At 36.9% G+C, this 17540-nt stretch overlaps 1 protein-coding gene across 8 annotated transcripts in view; it reads left to right on the top strand.

Annotated features, from left to right (window-relative positions):
* The window catches only part of LOC123319500 (disks large 1 tumor suppressor protein), a 693102-nt gene that overhangs the window by 511594 nt on the left and 163968 nt on the right, over nucleotides 1-17540 (top strand). For all 8 annotated transcript variants that reach the window (XM_044906517.1, XM_044906515.1, XM_044906516.1 and 5 more), the window contains one exon: nucleotides 11934-12209. In XM_044906517.1, the coding sequence (XP_044762452.1) occupies nucleotides 11934-12209 (276 nt within the window). The remainder of the gene's footprint in view (nucleotides 1-11933; nucleotides 12210-17540) is intronic.

Genomic DNA, 17540 nt, shown 5'->3' with positions numbered 1-17540 from the left:
TAATTTGTGACACATTTGTGTAAATATTTCTTCGAATTTTCATCGAATTTCCGAAGAAAACGCCAAACTGAAAGAAAAGTTAACCCAGCACTTTCGTTTTTTCTTCACGAAAACATATGGAAATAATTGTGCTACATGAGTACTAACTCGTGACGTTGAAATTTTCACGAAAATTTTACTAATTTCACGAAAAATAAAGATTTCGCAAAAAAGTTAGCCCATCAATAACATGTTTTTTTGTTGAAATTTTTTATAAAGTTGTGCTACATTTGTGCTGACTTGTGCCTTTCTTATTGGCAGAAGAAGTTCCCAAAGTTTCATTCAAATGGTGGGCTAACTTTTTAATTCATTTCATATTTTCTGGGAAATAAGAGTAAATTTCAAACGGCACGACTCAGTATATGTATTCCACAATCTATTTCAGTCATAAAAACCATTTATTCGGAAGGTGCTGGGCTGGCCCATTCCATACATTTCGTGGAATATCTTCAGAACCGTGAGTAATTGAAAAAAATCTCCACGGCACCAAGTAGCACAAAGCTAGCACAATTCAGCACAACAAAATTCTTTCAAAAATCGAAAAGTGCTTGGCCAACACAAACATCAAATCTCACGATACCTTGTCCCCTACCGGCAAACGAAAGATCGATATCAAATTACGAATATCGTCGAGCAAAATACAGGTATTTCGGAATATTGAACTGTACCGCACATCCCTAATAATGGTTACAGTATTATACGGTTGATTGAAGACGAATACCATAGAAAATGAAGAGAGAATCATCTCCATCAATATTCTTCAGAGCCAGATTGGAATTCTACACGCTCGTTGGATTCGTGAGGGGCCCTGAGCGAATACCAAATACGAGATCTCGCGTTCACGGTTCATTAAACTCCTGCGAAATATGCATCCAGTCAATAGGCAGCGATGTGGGCTCGTAAGTCGTATGGATCCGCGGACGCCTGACCCTGATCACATTTTTGGCCGTGATTCGACTGGGCAGGGTCGTCAGGATTCACGTCGATGAGCATCCCAGTTAAAAATAGATACCTCGAGATGTTCGAACTGTTCAAAGGCATAGAGCCGGTGGATTTTCCGTTTCATTGTGACCCCCGTGGCGTAATCGCGATTCAAATGCCGGTCGCAGCGGAACAAGTGAAGAGATTGCGACGGACAGGGCAAAAACGAAATGTTGCTGGAGTTTTTCGGAGAGAAGTTGGAGAAATTCGATTCGGGAAGAATCGGGGATGGGAAACTTGTCGGTTTTCTGAGGTTCCAAGACAGTTGGAAAAAATGAAAAAGGAGAGTAGGAAAGATTTTTGGTATTGAAGATTTTCAGTAGTTGTTAAAAATGACGTTTTTCAGAGGAACCTCTATGCCACCAACTCTGCTCGATAGTAACTTTAGTCGGGGTCAGTTAGAGTTGTACGGAAATTGTTAGAAAATCTTCAAACATTTTTTCCGAATCGGCTCGGTTTAAAAGATACAGGCTATTGAAAAACCACAAGAAAATGTTATTTTTAGTATATCATATAGGGTGCGCGTCAAAATTTTGGAACAAATTCATTTTCTCACAAGAAAAATATTTGGCAAGAAAATCCTGAAATAGGTAAATTTTTGTTTCACTTCTACCAAATTTTTGTAACACCCTGTGCCATCCCCATCAACCCTCTAAGTTTTTTGACTAGAGAAAGTGGGTCATGTGGTACTTTTTTAGCAAGGTCTTTGTATCGAGAATAAAGAGAACACAACAGGGAATTAACTATATATCCTATCTTGATTTGTTTGTGTATGTGTGTTGGTGTGAACTCGTATTATTAATTATATTCAACTTTTTTTTTTGACAGGTCGTGTGGTCTAGACGACAAATATTTATATTTCTATACTTACCTATGTATGCATGTGTGAATAAACAATATAGTACAATATCTTCTTCACAGGCGTGCAGAAATTTTCAAGAAGAAAATTTTTTTTTTGAGAAATTAGTTACTTCAAAGAGGTTTTCAGTATGTGTCATGACTCATTTACTTTGAGACGATGGTACCTGATGAAATTTGTCACCGAATGAAAGTCGACCATTACAGTTTTGTTCATACACAAGTTTCAACCTCAAGCGATGTTGGTCATTTTGAACATTTAATTTAACTTATCATGTTATGCACAATGATTTTCCGGGTGGTACTTCAATGCCGAAATAAATTTCCAATGTCACTCCATTTTTTCCCCATTAAAAGGTTCGTAGGCGTTGAAAGTTGTGCATGAACGAAACTGTGACATATTTCATCAGGTACCATCGTCTCAAAGTAAATGAGCCATGAAAAAAAGCACATAATGAAAACCTTTTTGAATTAACAAATTTGAAAAAAAAAATTTTTTTCTTGAAAATTTATGCACGCCTGTGAAAATTATACAAAAACCTTGCCAAAAAATTACCACATGACCCACTTTCCCTATTCGTAAAACTTAGAGGATTGATGGGAATGGCACAGGGTGCAACAAAAATCCTTCACAAATGTATAAAAATGTGGTAAAATTGAAACAAAAATTGACCTGTTGAGGATCTTGTTGCCTATTTTTCTTCTGAGGAAAAGAATCTATTCCATACACCAGACAATTTTTTTTACATCTTTGAAAACTTGCTTTCCTCACCGCTGAAAGTGCATAAATCATATGGAACTTTTTTTCTTCCTACCATCTTATCTTCAAAATCCACTAGTCTTCACAACGCTTGAGGAAATCCCGACATAGCATCGTCAGCTGCCCAACTACTTTCAAGTCGAAGTTTTTAGACAGGCTGCTGTAACGTGGTTTCCTCGGAGAAACTTATCTCGAGCGCCAGCTCTTCTTTTCACTAGGAAGAATAGCAAACCTACCAGAGTAGCTGCTAGTCGGAAACTGAGTTCGCTGTTATCTAGGGTGGTAGCGATAGCAAAGTAGTCAAAATTAAATTGTGTAACAGTTTATGCACACCTTCGGAAACTGATTATATAAACAACGGAAATATGTGTAGGTATGAAATACATTCTGGAAATTCGATCCGATCACGAGCACTTAATAAAGTTTATACCGGGTACAGTGAAATATCAAAGGTTGTTCAATAAAATGCGCCAACCAGAACTAACGAAATGGATACTAAGGATGACCTCGCGAAGTGAAATTACTTGCTATACGGTATAGGGATGTAATTAATTATATTTCTCCAGAAACGAAAGAAACACAACCAGGGCGGATCTACTCGAGACTTTTATTCACTACCCTAAGGGCTACGCTCCATGACTGATAGCGAAGAAAAGGTCTGTTTTGAGCGCAATTACGGGATTTCGCAAACGACGAGCGGTATCTCTTATTCTCTACCCCAAGGGCTTACGCACCATGACTGATAGAAAAGAAGAGATTTCTATTTCAACTCTTATGACGCAGGAACGAAAACAGGGGGGTTGACGGGACTTCCTCTTCACTACCCCAAGGGCTTACGCACCATGACTGATAGCGAAGGAAAAGTCAGACTTGCGGAACAGGGTGAATTACGGCAAAAGATAACAGAAAGCGATACAGTACAGCAGTGTCAAAGAAGTAACCGGTGTAGGTCTAATGAAGAAACTGAACGGTAAAGACGGGGACCTACCTCCTTTATTTCAAGGTACTCGCGGAAAACGAAAAACGAAAATTAATTTCCAAGAGCAGTAACCCCCGCAAAACAAAATTTACTCTAAATTTGTGGGACGGCCCGTTGTAAACACAGGTAATCAAAGAAAAATCGCAGAGAAAAGAGACCGTCGCGGGGGAAAATATGCTTTTATAGGCAAAACCCCCACACGTTGAAAATCTGAAAATTCCAGAATGCGACAAGAGTAAAAAACGTCGTCAGCTCAGGATTATGGCATATCAACATCAGAAAAACGTCAAAATCTTCAACGACATGCAAGAAAAACAAGATAAACACAGATTAACGGTTTTCTACATTTACTCTGCTTATCGGAATGAATGCATTGAAGATTTGAGAATTAAATATTTTTAAAGGTGGAAATGTGAAATGAAAGGAATGCACTAAAATGAATCCCAATTTTCTCAAAAAAAAAAATCGGATTCATCACACTGCATAAACCCATCATTTATTCCTTAGTTCTCAGGTCTCAGTTCTTAGTCAAACTGCCAGTCTAACATCGCGGAGACTCATTTCGATGAAATAACCGAATATACATTTCTTCCGGCAATTTTCAATCTATCCGTGTATCCTCCGGCACAAAAAGGATTCCCTGCCATTTCAAAGACAAAACCGACGTCTCAGCAAATGAGACGTAATCCCGGTATTATCCGGACCGGAAAACTTTTCGTCCCATCCGAAAATCACTAATATGACAGGTTAAGAACGAAACAATGGAAAAACGTCCGTCGGTCGCCGCCGTCTCCCTCGGGAGCGTCGGCGTCGCGAACGGACGGCGGGATTATTTTGCTTAATTGGAAATATGGCAGTTTCCTTGTCGTCGTTTTCATTCTCGGAAGTTATCCAATCTATTGCGGCGCGTATGTCTATCTCATCAATTCGATTTTTCCAATTATCCCCCGGTTTCGGTAGGTCGGAGATGATGTTGGGGGCGAAATTGAAATTCTAAACTTGATTGGAAGAATCATAATGGGAGAATTGGATTCTCGTTGTTTCTCACCTCGGAAAAATTAATAGATGTCTGCTCCGAGCTAATAATGAGAATGTCATTCTCAGGTAATCTATATTTTATTGAAAAATTGCAAGAGATGCGTTGATGATTGTTTGTTGTCTGTTTTATTCGATATACATAATTTCAAGAAAATGGCTGAAATTCTACTGCGATTTTCATTTCCTTAAGAATAGTTCATACCACGGGACTCCATTTTAAAAAATGATCTTTTTGCTGTTTTTTTATCGAGTGAACAGACGAATTTTATCACATTAACATTATATCAGAAAACAAGTTTTTTCTAGACCAACCTCATCCTCAGATCTCAGTGATCTATTCCCAAAATTTCATTTCCCTAAAATTTTAAATGTCTTTTTTATGAGGGATATTTTTACTGCTTTCTGTTTATATTTGAAATGGAGAATTAAATTGATGGGATACGGCCAGAAAAAAAGGCAATCAAGTTAATACAATGTCGACGTTTCGGTTTATTTAAAACCTTCCTCGAGGCTCTGAAAGAGCGATTCAAGGTTACTTTCGATTGAGGAGCTATGAATTATCTTGAGTTAAATAAGTTAAAAGCTATATAAGCTAAAACAAGCTACTATTGAGAGTTACACAGAAAAACCACAAGATAATTCCAAACATAGGAACACACATAAAAAGAGTAAGTGAATAGGATATTATCTATACTCCATTCACTTTTAATTTAGCACTCGGTTGGCCATGGGAATTCGACACATTTCACTCTGTATAGTACGAAAATGTGAGATTATGACGCTTGTCAAAACATTTTTGGGTTTCGAATCAACGCTATGTTGCCCGTTTTACGTAAAAGTTATTACTTATTTTATCAGAATGTCGAATCTCTTCGGAAAATATATGACGAACATAATTGTTTAAGTTTATACAAACTGATTGAAGGCATACCATATCCAGTTATTTGCATGGAAAATACAAGAGATCAGTATAATATCATAATATGCCTTAGCTTGAGGAAAGTTATTGTTCGTTATTTTCTTCGGCTAAAGTTTGAATACGTTACATAAGTTGTAGATTTCAGAAATATTAGCCCGAAGATGAAATGCATATGATGCAGTGGTTGGGAGTGGGCATCTCCCGAAGGAATTAACAGATAATTACAAGAATGTTAAATTCTTCAACAAAAATCATCTTGCATCAATATAAGTAAAAACAATTAAAGGAAGTTTCAAGTCAAGATGAACTTCACCTTTGAAGAAAAATTTCACATGAATAAACAATTAACAGGTTAACAGGCGCATATTTGTGGCCGTTCATCTCAATACATTGATATAATAATAATAATTAGGTATTTATTGGTACCTTAAGACATTTACAATGTATAGTACGGTGGAAATAGACGGTAAATACGGTTAACTTTTGAAATCCTGGCAAGTCACTCCCTTTGTCGGCAGAAATCGGTACGATGGCTGGTCCCAGTCCAATTGCAGCTCTCTCTCTCTCTCTCTTTCTCTCTGTGACCCTCAAAATGGCAGCCAGTCAGACAGCAGGTCGGAAGAAGCTGTCAACCTGTAACTTAATCGGTCGTAAGTCGGCAATATATTAACAAAATGAGCACCAAAAATACGGTAGGAACCCCAAGCCCTCCTGGGACCCAACGGCGGTCGAACGGTCGCGGAAGCTGGCACTCTACGCAGCCTACGATCACTAGATCAAGTTTAAACGGTAGTTAGGTATTTCAAGCCAGTCCAATGGACTAAAGAAAGCGGAAAATAGCGAATATATCCGATCAGGTATGCACTTCGTATTGATAATAATGCTACAAGTGACTTGCCCTAAACTTTCAAACTTGTCGTAATTCTAACTCAACTAATTCGCTCTTGACCTTCAGCGCCGGGCGTCGAAGAAGTACCCCTCTCCGCAGTCTCCGCAGAAAACGGTCCCCACTTTTGGTAACTCATTTCCCCATTGGATATACTGAAATTGTCAATCAGCTGGCTCGGAAAGAGACGGAAACAACTGAAGAGAAGGAAGAAAGGAACAAGTTGAAAGATCTTTTTCGAGTCCAAAAAGTACGGTTGATCGGAAAGGATTCTAAAATATATGAATTCTGAGAACAAAAGACATATACGGTGTCCGCTACAAATATGAGACTGGTCGGTGGAAAAAAATGTCAAAATATCAATCGGTAAAGCCCCCCTATGATGATATAACGGTTTTCTTCAAAAATATTACGGTTGTCAGGTCTTATTATGCAAGTATCGGTGAAGAAATTTCCTTTTTGTGGCGGAGCAAATCTGCCTCGTCACAATCTCATCAATGTCTTTTTGATGCCTATTTAATTGGTTTTTGGTAATTTTTGTGGAAAACTGCTAATATCTCCGAAAGTATCAGGAATAGGGACAGGGAAGTACTAGACAAAAATACTCAGATGAAATAGAAAAGCTAAAAAATTGATAATGAATAGGGAGTCGCATTTTAAATAACGAAGATTGTAGTTTTTCTTCGTATAAGCGGCAACGTCGCAACATTGAAATATTTTAGTCAGATAGATCAGAAACTCTCAGAATAGTCATATGATCCATTTTCAGTGAACGTCTAATAATAGGCAACCCAGCGTGGGACACCGTGTATAGCATACAGCATAGAGTTTTCTTTCTAATATCCACTTCAATTTTGTAGCAGTGCAAATGACGAGGTAAACTGAATGACCCAACTCGCAAAAAATTTCATTCTCCGACGTAAATACCATTCTGACGTAAGAATTTACGCCCGACCGAGTTCTTGCTGCCCTCGCTTCTGCACTAATCCTCTGGCAATTCCTTCCGTACGACAGCGATACAGTCCTCGAGACGTAAAAAAAAACGTGAATTACCGCCCTGCCCCATTCAGCGCCGTATGGTTTAATAGTCAGAAGGTGAAATTGCAGCCGAGAATTAATTCCGACGAAATTTCCGCATAAAGCTGAAGATGTAATGACATAAGGGGGTCGACGGGGCGCCAGCGTTAGCGGGCGGCTTGATATGAAACATACACGGCGGAGTAGCAGTTGTAAAGTTCATTTCTATTGCGGCGCAGATGTTCTTTTATTGTTCTTTCGGGGAACATCTCCGAAAGGTTAATGAAATTTTTTCGTCGATTTCTCACCGTGCCCGGGCGTTTATTACGATGGGGATGCATTATTAGCGTAGTCGGCTGTTGAAGACGTTCGAGATGCTGCCGGGCGGGAAGGGTATGCGACGTCGAGACGTATGAGAAACGGCGCTATTAGGGATAATCACGTGGAACTGAAACTTAGGAGCTGACGGCTCTTGCAACTGCAGGAGCTCACTTCTGTAACGTGCTTATTCACTAGACAGTCAATTCGAAATTGCTGTCTTGAGCGGTATAGTCGGTAAACGTCAGCGTTCTTCTTTCTGACATCGACATACAGATATGTTGGTGTGCATTCTTGTTTCGAAAGGGATGCTGAATACAGAGACGTGACGGACCGATGGGGTCGGCAGTGTCGAACGAAAAATGCTCGGCCAGCAAAGATGTAAATCCTCACTTGCATCAAATTACCAAAATCGAAGTGCCTATTCACTTTGTAAAAGCACTCGGTTGACCACGAAAGTTTTTGTAACTATACTCCATTCATTTTTATTTCAGCACTCGGTTGGCTATGGAAATTTGACACATTCCACGATGTATAGCACAAAAATGTGAGGTTATGCCGCTTGTCGAAACATTTTTTGGTTTTGAATCAGTGCTATGTTGTCCGTTGCACGTAAAAGTCTCAGTAATTACGTATTTTATCACAATATCGAATCACTTCGGAAAATTTGAAGTCGAAAATTTGTATCTCTTCATAAACTTTTTAGGGTTTTCACTCCCAATCTCTGAAACAAAATCAATTAAAAATGAAATCAACGATTTGTTTCAGAGATTGGGAGTGAAGAAATGCAGAATCCTTCCAAAATAAATTTCAATCGATATCGAAAATTTGTGACATAATTGACGTTTATGCGAACTGATTGATACCAAAACTAGGTATTTGCATGGAAAATACAAGAGATCTGTTTTTAAAAATATTTATTTTTGTTATGGAAGAAAATTGAATTATTGGCACATAAAATATATGCAGTAGCTTGAGGAGAGTTAATGTTGGTTATCTTACATCAGTTTTCGAATTAAAAAAAAAACAACCCGAAGATGAAATGCATATGATGCAGTGGTAGGGAATGGTTATCTCTCAAAGGAATTAACGGATAATTACAAGAATGTTAAATTTTTCAACAAAAATCATCCTGCGTCGCGTCAGTAGAACTCAAAATGATTGAAGGAAGTTTCAAAGCAAGAGGAACTTCACTCTTAAACAAAAATTTCACATGAATTAACAATTAACAGGAAAACTGGCGCGTATTTGTGGCTGTTCATCTTGTTACTACATTGATATGATAATAATAATTAGGTATTTATTGGTACCTTAAGACATTTACAATGTATAGGACAAGTCAAATGAAAAATAGAAAAATCTTTTTTCGGGAACTTATTTTACGATGACATTAATCGAAAATCCTGTGGTTTTAAGTAATTAAATAATAATAAATAATTAATTGATTTACTCAAACATAAAATTCTCAAATGCCACCACTTTTTTTGGTCTCCCAATAGAAGAAAATTCTTTGTCATCCTCTTCATTCACAATATTTTTGATTGTGGAAATATTCAGCTGAAATATAAGTCGTTTAGATTCAGATGAAACATTATATAAATTCTCTTACATTGAATATGTTCGCTACCGTCTGACGTATTGTAGATTTTAGAATATCAGGGTAACTATTTGAATGAGCGGACCTGAATTCTAAATAGCACTTCCCGAAACCCTGTCTCATTTTTCAATTACTTTCGGCATTTCCGTAATAAAAATTGATATAAGTTGAGGCAACGGCGTTATGACATTAACGACATTTCATGACTGCCAACCTTACTCCGTTCTAGTTACAAAAACTTGAAAAAATTATTTCATGGCTAACCGACTGCTAAAATAAATGTGAACGGAATATACGTTCCCGACATTGATTTTCAAAATATGGATAATGGCTAAAACCACAACCCTCTTATCTTCTCTCATTTCCAGGTTATAAGTAAAAACTCATTTTTCGGCTCTTTGAATTATTGGTGCCTCTATTTCGTAATGTTTCAGTAATATCGGAAAACAAATACAACATTCTACAGACACTTTTTTATGTGGTATGCAGTGTTGTAGTCAAGAATTTTTGTCAGTACGCCTCTTCAGTGACGTACAAACGTTTCATGTCAGTGGATTCAGTAACTAGCTGAATCATAAACTTTCATTGTATGTAAAATCAACGTACGGTTGAATTAAGGTTCCTAAATATACAAAAGCGTATTTACAGTTACAAAATTCAACGAGTAACCTTCAATCGAACTCCTCCACCACATATAAACGTATAATACACGTGTGTGTTTATTGGGTCCAGTCCCATATTTTTTTATGATTCAGAATATATTATATACAGGCTGTCCCAAAACTAGTGAATCAAACGTCACACCACGATAGAGTACCTATACCAAATATTATCGAATGACACCAACATTAGTTTAACGAAGATGTACCGTTCCAAAATACCCAGAATTTCATTAAAATACCTAAAGTTGCCGATTTTTTAACTATTTTTCTTAATCACAGGTCCAGTTTGCGAAAAAGGATATCGATTTTAAATTATATTGAACCAAGATTATTGTTGTATCTCCCCTAATTGAAAATATTTCAAGTAGTTTATCGATAACCTAAATAAATCTTAATTAAAACAATTGTTTTTTCCAAATGATTTTATTACTCAGAATAAACCTCCACTATAGGGGTGATAATATGGGGGAAAAACGCTATCCTTAATCACAAATTGGCCTCGTGATTGAAAAAATAGTTGGAAATTTTGCAACTTTAGGTTGGGTTTTTTCAGAAACGGTACATTTTCGCTCAACTAATGCTGGTGTCATTCGATAGTTTTTGATCTACTCTATCGTAATTTGACGTTTGATTCACTAGTTTTGAGGACACCCTGTATGTGTCTCTAATTAATCTTTCAATAAAAAAAACTCGAAAACTAGTTCTCTCAAGTTGACAGGTCTTTTTCAGTGAAAAGTTTTTGCTTTATTAGAAATCCAATGAAATCAGTTAATTATTCATTCATTTAATCATCTATTCAATTTTGAGGGGTTGTCGCGCCCCTACATAGGAGGTCGCTCGTTAAAGCTTCAAATATACGTCCAAAGATATCCCCCAAACAAAACCGTTCGACGTGTTTCGGGAAATTTTTCCAATCACTATGAGATAAGAAATATACGGGGTCTCTACTACGTCTAAGATGGAACACCCTGTACAGGGTGGGCAAAATTGGTGATGCCTGAATATAACTTTTTCAACCCAACGAGCTAGAGAAAAGTGCACGGCACAGAACGATCGTCTTTTTTCGAGAAACTAATAATGCCATCAACTGCATTTTCCTCCATCTTATTTTGTTTTCGAGTTATATAGGCCAAAATTTAAATTTCAACTTTGGTCATCATCTCCGTTTCTGTTTGTGCTAGGATGTTGAAATGAAAACATTATACAGACACTTTTTTGCTAGCAATCCAGTGGCGTACTATGATTTTTCCAACATGTATATTTGCTGAGCTATAACATGAAGATGTGTTTTTTCTTATGAAAAAAGTTGTTCAGAATGACTTAGAAAGACTGGGGGCGATGTATTAAATATTTCTGAAACGGTACAAAAATGGAGATTCTTTCGAAGTAATTTCAAACTACTGTTTTCATAAGAAAAAACACAACTATAACTCAAAAACAGAAGAGGATAGAGGAATGCAGTTGATGGAATTATTAGTTTCTCTAAAAAAGACGACATGAATGGCATATTCATTTTCCTCTATCTGGTTGGGTTAAAAAGTTGTAGTTAGGAATCACCTATTTTGCCCACCCTGTACATGAAAATTTGTGAAGATATGCGGTCACACTGAAGTGTGCCATGTACCCACATAAAAATAAATTAACAATTCATTATTCAAAAATTGGAAAAATAGATCCATGCTAAAGAAAAGTTAAAACGTAATAGGGGGCTCAGAGGAGGTCACAAATCTCTCCGGCTTATATGAAAAACATCGTTTAATTATCGGCATATTGAACAGATCCAAAACACTTCATCTGCGTGTTACATGACAGTCGATTAACCCCTCCTCATCCGCAGATTTGTAATTAAAGAAAATTCACAAACAGCCGTTTGTTGCAGGTGAACGGAGATGACGAGTGGGATTATGAGGAGATTGTCCTCGAGCGAGGCACCTCAGGCCTCGGCTTCAGCATCGCCGGCGGCACCGACAACCCCCACATCGGTGACGATACTGCCATCTACATCACGAAGCTGATACCAGGCGGCGCAGCATCTGCTGACGGCAGGCTGATGGTGAACGACTCCATACTGTCTGTCAATGATGTCCCCGTCGTGGACGTCCCGCATGCTGTTGCCGTAGACGCCTTGAAGAAGGCAGGAAACACCGTCAAATTGGTAAGCGTTAACATTGATGTTTTCATTGTTGTCGTATCTAGGTTTCTGTGAAAACTTGCTTTTAATTCATGTATATTTTTTGATGGTCACGATTAAGAGGAGTTTATACGAGGATGTATTGATATCTAATTAGTCTAGACCGAGGGGTAAACCGCTGAGCAAAATCTGTACACCAGACTTCCCCATAGTGAAGGGACATCCTAAGACATCCCCAGACATCCCCAAATTTACTAAGCCGAGACATCCCCGGATTTCCTAAGACATCCTTGGAATTTCTCGAACTTCTTGGGTCTTTTTCACACATTATTACATCTCAAAAAAAACTTAGTATGGAGAACTAAAAATTTCTTTCGACATAAACTTGCTATCTACTTGATTATATTATCCGTGAGTGGGGATGATTTATTATATACAGTTGTTGAGTATGAAGAGTGAGGGACAATTTGCCAAACTCAGTTCAGTTTATTGAAATTTAAAACGCAGATATCTTGGCAGTCATATAGCTACGAATAGAATTAGAAAATGATGATTGTTCTTGATATTTTGATCATTTGCAAGTTGATGTTGGTATGTCCCATATTGTTTAATTTTGGCCGTTTCTCGAAAATTCATGCCGAATGAAAAAGAATTATTGTGAAAACTTGTAAGAGGGAAATCTTTTTCTGGTACAACAATCAGTTTTTTAGATGTGACTAAATTTCTATATTTTGTCAAAGTCGAAAATGTAGTATATTACAACTATCCTATTCTCAGATATATCCGAAAGAAATAAAGATTTTCTGGAACAACTTTTCACTAGAAATATGATACTTCCTTCCCATTTTTATTTTTCTCTCGAATATACTTCGATATCCAGTGAGGATATCTCGGAAAGTGGAAGAGTTTGAGCAAAACAGGAGGAGGCACTTCTCCTAGTTTTTTTTCGGACAAACAAGAATAATGGAAACCCTGGACTCCCACGACAAAAAAGTTGTGAATTTTTTGAAATCTACGAAACCTTCTTTTTAAATCACGCAACTATTTCATGTTCAGTTGAGGAGTTTGCTATATACCCTCTGCAAAGGTTGAATGGTAGTTAGAGTTTTTTGAAATGGCAACCCTCACTATCTGTTTCAAAAATTACTTTTTGTTACTGAGAATACTGAGGAAAATCCTAGATTCTTGATTTCATAATTCAAAATTGCAGTTAGAATAGCGTTTTAACGCTACATATTTACTATTTGACGATCACAAAGATTGAGCAATTGATTGATGGATTCATATCGATTTTTGTGTAAAGTTTTTTCACATAAAAATCATTGAATTTTGGTTATTGAGTCCTATATATCCAATAATATGCATCACTCTGCTATTATACAACTTGAATTGAATAATTTTTATACGATATCTCAGTAGATATGCCCATAAATACAATTCAGATATTCAAAGACATCACCGGACAACCCTAAGACATCCCCTGACATCCTTAAGACATCCCCGGACATCCCCAAGACATCCTCGGACATCCCATGATATCCCTAGACATCCCCGGACATCCCCAAGACATCACGGAACATCCCCGGATTTTCCCGGACATCCCCAAGACATCCCGGGACATCCCCAATCTTGTACACCAGACATCCCCAGCGGTTTACCCCTCGGTCTAGACCAGTTCCATGCATAAAAAAAATATTGCGTTACCGTAGCAACGAACAATAACAGTGTCAGTGTGACGTTTGAGATCAAAAAAGTAAACCAGAGTTACGCAACAAATTAAAGGAAAGAAGATGAAAAATTGGAGTATCGAGCCATCATGAAGTACCTGTATTTAAAAGGGTTAAGAGTTAAACAGATTTACGAAGATATGCTTAATACCCTTGGTGATCAATGTCCTTTGATGCGACCGTGGAAAATTGGACTACAAGCTTCAAGAGAGGTAAATTTTGAATATTTCATACGAACGCGTTCATCATTAGTTCACGTCAATTTGGTATGAGGAAAATTGCTGCAAAATGGATCCCCAAATGTTTGAATGTTGACCAAAAGCGTGCAAGGGTAGAAGCATCGCGTTCGATCTGTGCTCGATTTGAAAATCATGTAGACCAATTTCCGAATTGTTACTATGTATGAGACTTGGGTACGTTTCTACAATCCAGAAACGAAGCAACAATCGATGGAATGGCGACACTCTGGTTTTCCAAGACTTAAGAAGTTTAGTGTCCAAAAACTTGCTGGTAAGGTTCTTGCTTCACTTTTTTGGGATTGCCATGGAGTAATGATGATTGATTTTTTCTATTTGACGAATAAAATAATATCCGAGACGACGAACTGATTGAATTGAGTTATAATGAATACCCCTATAAAACTTAACCTTAGAGTCTTATGCATTTCAATTGGTAACGTTACGAAGGATTTGCAGCGCCTTGCCTCTCATAGAAGCTCTAGAGCGTGTAGCCAAGCAGAAACGCTTTCAGTGGTCACTCAGCCTTAAAAACGCACTTGAGTTTGAGTATAAGATCAGCCATTCCTATACAGGCTGTTTTCAAAGGTGAGCCTTTTTTTTTTGACAGAAGGTCAATAATAAAAAATAAGTCGTTCAACCAAAAATTGTCTTTATAAAATATCCAAGATGGCTGAGATACAACTTCTAGAAATTCGACAAAATATCATTGATATTCAACTACGGGACTGTGGAAGGTGACTCCGGTATCGCAAAAACGAAACAAAACATAAACATATGGCTGGACAATGAGTGGTTCAGTACCAAGTTTATCGGATTAGATGCATCAGGCATTGAACTCTATGGGGACTGGAATGGCATCGCGATACAGGCAAAATGAGGAAGAGTGAAAGGGAAGATGTAGAGCAACCTTTCTCTCTCGCACGCCGTTGCTATTAGCAACGTAAACATTTCAATGTGCGGGAATGAAAGAATGAACGAACTGAAAATATTTGAAGGTTTGATACTGATTGGAAAAATTCACTTCTTTCTCTATTTCCCAAATTGTTCAAATCTTTCAACGAGTCGGTTCGTACTAAAAATAATTAATCATTAGTTTGTCATTCTAATCGAAATTTCTAAAAATTTTGCACTTTTTTTAGTGATTTATGATGAATCATAATTTCCTGAATTTCGGGAACGAAATTTTTAATAATCACCCTTGCAGCCTTGATGAATTAATAAAATAGAAGCTTCAGAGTAATTTGAATATAAATATTAATTAATAATCTTGAGGCAAGAATATAGGAAATGATCTTCTGAAAAGCCTCGGATAAAGCTTTGGAATCATATGAAAAGCAGTGTCAGCAAAGACAGAGTTGTCTCTGGAGCAGAGACAGTTGTCTCTGGAGCAGAGACAGTCGTCTCTGGTGTCAGTGCAAGAGATTTTAAATATTCCAAATAGTTCAATATATAAAAGGAATCATATCAAAAAGTAAAGAACAAAATTGCTGAAATATTTTTATTTAACATAATTGGGACAAAAATGTTACATTTGCTTAACAATTATTAAATAAAATTAATTTAGTCATTTTCTGACGAATAGTAGAGGATCCCCATGAAGTTCATCATTCATTAATTTTGATTGATGGAACATTCTACACTAGCCCTAGTGCACTCTTCATGGTCGAAATAAATCCATAAAGCGAATGTCTTTCTATAGTGAAAAAGAATGTTCATCAATTTCCAATGATTTTAAATATTCTATAGTTTCACTGAAAATTTTCTCAACATACCTCAGGGAAGAAGATCTAATTGGGGCTTTAAACCCTCTCCGGAACAGATTTCTAGAATTGAGAATGTCAAACACTCTATCAATTTTTCTAATGAATTCAACGGTAGCGGCACTATCTTCGAATTGTAAGTTCTTACATTTGTTATCAAGAAATTCCATAGCATCTGCTACCCCATTACTCATTGTTTGAGTAGCTAATCTGACATTCATAATTCTATTTTTATAATTCATATGCTGAGATGAGAGGGAATTAGCCAACCTTAGACCTTCCTCCATTTGAACTTTTTCTAATTCCTTGACAAACTGCCAAGAAATGTTTCCTGTGGGGGACTGCAAATTTTTTTCTGCAAATGTATTTCTACGGATACCAATTTTTCCTTCCTGTAGCTTTGGTTTTCGGAGAGGGAACCTAAAAAAATGAAAATCATAAGGCATAATTCCTAATTATTTACTGCTTCTCTCCTTTTGTGGATTCTCACTTCTGTAAAACTGTTCAGGATGGATTGGTTTATGTGATACCAACACTTCACAGAAAAAATATTATATTATATTTATGTCCCCTGCATTATGGCATCCGTTTCCAACACAATACTGGACCATTGTTGTTATGAAATTCTTCTTATTCAAAATGTTTTTTGTTACTGCAAAAACCACTTTTGTCACTCTGGGAAACACATAAACTTAAAAAACACTCACCAAAAAACTATATTTAAGCTTTGAAAAAGCACAAGAAATTCTGTTCAACAGCTAACTTGACTTGATATATAGACATTTTTCGAGTTTCTTAGGAATGTAAATCGGAAGTATCTGGCTTCTAAACAATTTTTCACCATGATTTTTACTAAAATACTGACAAAAAGACATTCAACAATGTAATTTAAAATTTATCTACGAAAATGACATTTAAATTTAGGTTATAATAGTGTAAACAAAAACACGCTAGAGAGAGAAAGGTTGCTCTACATCTTCCCTCTCTCTCGGTCACAATTTCCGACGAATTTTGCTACCTACGAAGCCATTCCTGTTCCCATAGAGTTCAATGGCATCAGGTCACTTTTGAGAGAATCATAATTGTTTTATCGTGCAATTTAGGGTGAAAAAAAATGTAGAAAATCGAGGCAGTTTCTTGAAAGTACTTATGTTAATTATGTTGTAAAAGTGCTATGATGTTTCCCCATTTTCACAACGAATGTTCGAACAAATAAATCTGAATGCATTTTAAAACTCACCTTCCTATGGCCATTTACTCCTCACTCTCCAACTATCGCAACGACATAACTCAGCGCAAACACTAAGTTTCCCCGTCAGATAATAGCCGTTTCCTAATTTTTTTTTTCGGCGAGATAAAATATTAATGGTGTCAGAAAGTTAGTTTTACCCACAGCAAAGTTTCGAACTAGTTACAAATAACAGAATAGTCTTGTTGGTTGCCTAGATTAGTTTGGTTAGAGAGGAGAACGTTAATGTTCTTTTCGAGAGGGCCTATCTGGAAATGGTTATTGCTGTTGTTTATCGCAGCCGTCATCATTAATTTCTACTTCATTCCACAATCTCATTATCAGGGACGAAGGAAAATATTTGTTAAAGTAAGGTTATGATACTATACATAATTCTTGCG

This window comes from Coccinella septempunctata, chromosome 8 (genome assembly GCF_907165205.1).
Source record: "Coccinella septempunctata chromosome 8, icCocSept1.1, whole genome shotgun sequence".
Lineage (NCBI taxonomy): Eukaryota > Metazoa > Arthropoda > Insecta > Coleoptera > Coccinellidae > Coccinella > Coccinella septempunctata.
The sequence above is the reverse complement of the archived record's forward strand: the minus strand, read 5'-3'. Positions and strand labels throughout refer to the sequence as shown.